Genomic DNA, 3810 nt, shown 5'->3' on the forward strand with positions numbered 1-3810 from the left:
CATTTCGTCTTCCTCTAGCGATCAAGATGCCGTTGGGCAAGCTTTGGGGATGCCCGCTCCTTCCCCGCCCCGTACCCATAAGCTAATTACCCAATTATTGCCTTCCCCATACCCTGCCCACTTTGAATTCCCCGTACCCATTGGGTAACGGGTAAATGAGATGGATATGGATAAATACGTTGTTTCCCCAATGGCACAGATGTGTATGTCATGCGTCGCAGCAGCAGCACAGGCAGCAGCAGCACAGCAGCAACACAGGATATGGGTAAACAAACTAGACTAGTCAGCTACATTCAAGCCGTGAAGTGAAGTTGATCAGTGCAGTTAACAAATTCTAATCCCTAACACTAGAGATTGGTTGCTTCATTCTTTATATGAGCATTGACCAATCCTTTGATCCCATTAGTAGAGTACATGATAACAGAAAAAATAACGTTTGTACTCTGCTCCACACCATCAGCAAAGCACTTAGACACCTGCAGATCTTTATGGGAACCTTGTCCTGCTCCTACAACAAAACAAAGCGACATGATTGTTTCTCAAACAGTTGGTACACTTTCAACTTCTCCTCATCATAAATCCTCATACAGTCATCCTTTAGAGTAGTTCTATGTACCAGCTTGAATGAAGGTTGCAGATTATAGAGGAATATTCTGGTATAGTAGTGTTCAGACATATTTAAAGAATAATCATGAGCAAGAACCATTCTGGAAAAATCATCGCGGCTACGTTGCTGATCAAAGATAGGAATATCCAACTTTGGACTACCAAATTTTTTTCTCTTTGATAACTGAATCTTAGGACAGACTCCAGTGTGGTACTTCAAGTGGCTTGTCCCAGCTCTATTACCAGCAACAAAATCTTTCTTACAGTGCTTGCATATTGCTTTATAAGTACCATCATCTAGCATAGTCAGCTCAAACTCTTTCCAAACACTCGACCTCAGTTTTCTATTAGCATGCAAACTTTCTGCACTAACAGCTTCCTCTAAATTTGGTTGTATCAAACTAAACAAGTAATACAAAGACTTAATCAGTGGTGTATAGGAAAACCACTATATGCTAGGAACTGATATATAAGTGATTGCATAAAAAAGGCAGTTTTGTGTGAAAAAGAAGTCTTACTTCGGACAGACCCCTTCAGAGTATATGTTAAGTGAGCTATTTTCCCTCTCTACTGTTCCATCAGAGCTTCCAACAGCCCCATGAGAGCCCATCCCATGAGTTTCCATTAAGCTATTGGAAAGAAATCACAAGGTCCATTACTTATGTGTCCGACAACCAAATCTTCAGTTTTGTATGTGTAGGAAAATAATCATATCTGAGATTATGTCTAATAATCATATTCGACAAACAAATAAGGTAGAATATAAGATTATGTCTAAATATTTTACTCTAAACAAAAACATCATATCTGAGAGAACCATCTAATTGAACAAACAGATATCCAAGCATATTAGCATTTGTTGGTCTACTCCCTGCCGGTATTATGCAAGAAAAGTGTAAAAGCTAAGTAGCAAGAGAATCGGAAGGGGGAGGAATTTTCTCATACCTAGTAGCGGGACAAGAAGCACAAGAGCCGCACTGCAGAGTCCGTTGACTGACCTCTAGGCGGAGTTGGACGGGTTGCGGCCCTGTGTCGCTGCACAGATCGATGACTAAAATGCAAAATTAAACCATTAGATGAAGAATCGAACCAGGATTCATTAGGGAAAGGAAGTGGAAGATGAAGAATCGAATCAGGATTCATTGGGGAAAGGAAGCGAAAGCAAACAAAGCAAGAGAAAGAAGATGAGTAGAAGTCTGTACCGTCCGCAATTTAGGATTCGGCGCCAGCGTCGGCTCCGACCTCGACAGCAGCGGGAGAAGCCTCACGACTCGGCTCCGCCCTCGACAGCAGCGGGAGATCCCTCACGACTCGCCCATGGCGGCGGCGACGGCGACGGCTGTGGCGGCGGTTGCGAACCTGGATTTGTCCACGGGGAGGAACGGGTAACTGCGATACACCCTACCCATACCCTCTTAATGGATGGGTATATCCATCCCCTACCCGCTTGAGATGGGTACATCCATATCCTACCCGTTAGTCGCGGGTATGGATATGGGTAGCGGGTATGGTTACCCAGCGGCAAGGGGATCTAGCGATTGGACTCGGATGGTTACTACACAACTTGGGTTGTTTGGTTAGCAACTATTCAACTACCTAAGATCTGGCTCATGGCATTTGATACACACAGTTTGTACGTACAACAGCTTCAAATGTCTGTGGAGCATGGTTTAGGTTGCAGGGAATGATTAATTGAAAAATGGGGCACATGTACAGTACTAACAAAAGGGCATATGGGTGCTAGCCTGGTCTGGCTGGCTGCACCGTGGAGGTGCTAGCTGGCGATGTCTAGGCGCAGCGGCCAGTGGCGCCTTGGCGGCGCGGCTGGCTTCGCCAGGCCTCCGGTGGGCAGGTCTTACCTGCTCGCCCCACCTTGGGGCTGGCGTCGGCGAGCTGCGTGGCCAGGGTGGCGTCCGGGGAGTGGTTGGCTGCGGTGGAGCAGCGTCTTTGGTGCCGCGTGCTGCTTATTCGGAGGGGGTGGCTGCCGATGCAGCTGTGCGGCTGCCATGCGCAGCTGGCGCGTCGACACCCCTCTAGACGCGCAGTCGTGGAGCGGCGCGACTTCGGCGACGGTGGTGGCTGGCTTTTGGGTCATCGGGGCCTAGCAATTTGTGCGGAGGTGGAGGTACTATGGGCGAAAGCCTTTGACGATGGCAACGATTGTGGGCGCCGTTTTCCCCGTTGGGGGCGTCGTGCTTCCTCCCCCTCTAGCACCTTTCCTCCAGGGGTGAAAACACTGTCTTTCTTGGACGTGCAACAGCGACGCTTACGGCATCGTGTCCTTCTTGAAGGCGTCGCACCTGGAAGTCATTATGGCCTTGACGTCTTCGGCGGTCGCCCTTCACCTCTCGCCGGCTGTCTGGCGGGCAGGGCCAAATCCTGTGATGTGAAGTCGGAGCTGCTGCATCAGGGGATGCAGCTCGGCAACAATAACACGAGGCGGGTTGTCCTTCGACCTTGGAGTTGCTGCAGGGGTGTTCGGGTGGTCACCGGGGGCGAGGCCTTGGTTCGCGGTGGGAAGTCAAAGCTGCTTATCGCGCTGCGTTTGAGCTCGGCAACGATGACCTACATGACCTCGGTCTTTTGCCAGTATGCCCGGTGGTGGTCGTCTAGGGTTTTGCTTCAGGAAGTCAGAGCTGGTGGCTTATCCAGCTCGGCAATGATGACTCGATGCTATGGTGTGCTGTGTTGTGCCGTGAAACTTGGGTGGGTTAGTCATCCAGAGTGGTTTGGCTAACATTTCTTGTACTTAAAACTTCTTTTTCTTCTTAATTGAGAGGCAGAGCTCCAGCCATTTGCTTCAAAAAAAAGGGCATATCAACTTGCCTGCCAAAAATTATGTCAATGGTCAAAATTTTAATATTTCTATATCAATCTATAAAAAGTTGAAACAATTGAAACCCTTTCTTAGCAAGATTAGGCCCGCCGTATCCCTCACGGAGGCTAGCTGATTGCTAGCTGATAACAGCCTGGGGGTTAACTATGAAAGCAATTCAAAATCAACTCATTAGATAGCACTCCATCTAAAAAAACATAATGTTTAGCTAGTATAAAAATTTATTTTGGGATCTATAACACTAGGTCGAGCGTTTCGTTGAGCCTCAGCACTTGAATTTTCTGCTCGGTGTCCAATGGACTTCGATTGAGAGCCGCAGAAATAGGCTAGCCTAGCAATGGTAGCGGCATTGGGGATAAGAGAGGTAA

At 47.9% G+C, this 3810-nt stretch overlaps 1 protein-coding gene across 1 annotated transcript; it reads right to left on the bottom strand.

The window, feature by feature from the left end:
* Positions 1–508: 508 nt before the first annotated feature.
* LOC120695139 (zinc finger BED domain-containing protein DAYSLEEPER-like) lies at positions 509–1436 on the bottom strand. Its single transcript, XM_039978448.1, has 2 exons — positions 1125–1436; positions 509–1007 (listed from the first exon to the last, which is right to left on the bottom strand). The coding sequence occupies exons 1-2, from the start codon at positions 1229–1231 to the stop codon at positions 509–511; spliced, it is 606 nt and encodes a 201-aa protein (XP_039834382.1). The 5' UTR covers positions 1232–1436.
* Between the last annotated feature and the right edge of the window lie 2374 nt (positions 1437–3810).

This window comes from Panicum virgatum, chromosome 2K, assembly GCF_016808335.1.
Source record: "Panicum virgatum strain AP13 chromosome 2K, P.virgatum_v5, whole genome shotgun sequence".
In the NCBI taxonomy this organism is placed as follows: Eukaryota; Viridiplantae; Streptophyta; class Magnoliopsida; order Poales; family Poaceae; genus Panicum; species Panicum virgatum.

What these genes read in the sequence shown, in the direction of transcription:
- LOC120695139 (XM_039978448.1), bottom strand. Translation starts at nt 1,231, where the DNA reads ATGGAAACTCATGGGATGGGCTCTCATGGGGCTGTTGGAAGCTCTGAT. An exon ending in TCTGAAGGGGTCTGTCCGAA is followed by an intron (nt 1,008 to 1,124) that starts GTAAGACTTCTT and finishes TTACTTGTTTAG; the next exon opens with TTTGATACAACCAAATTTAG.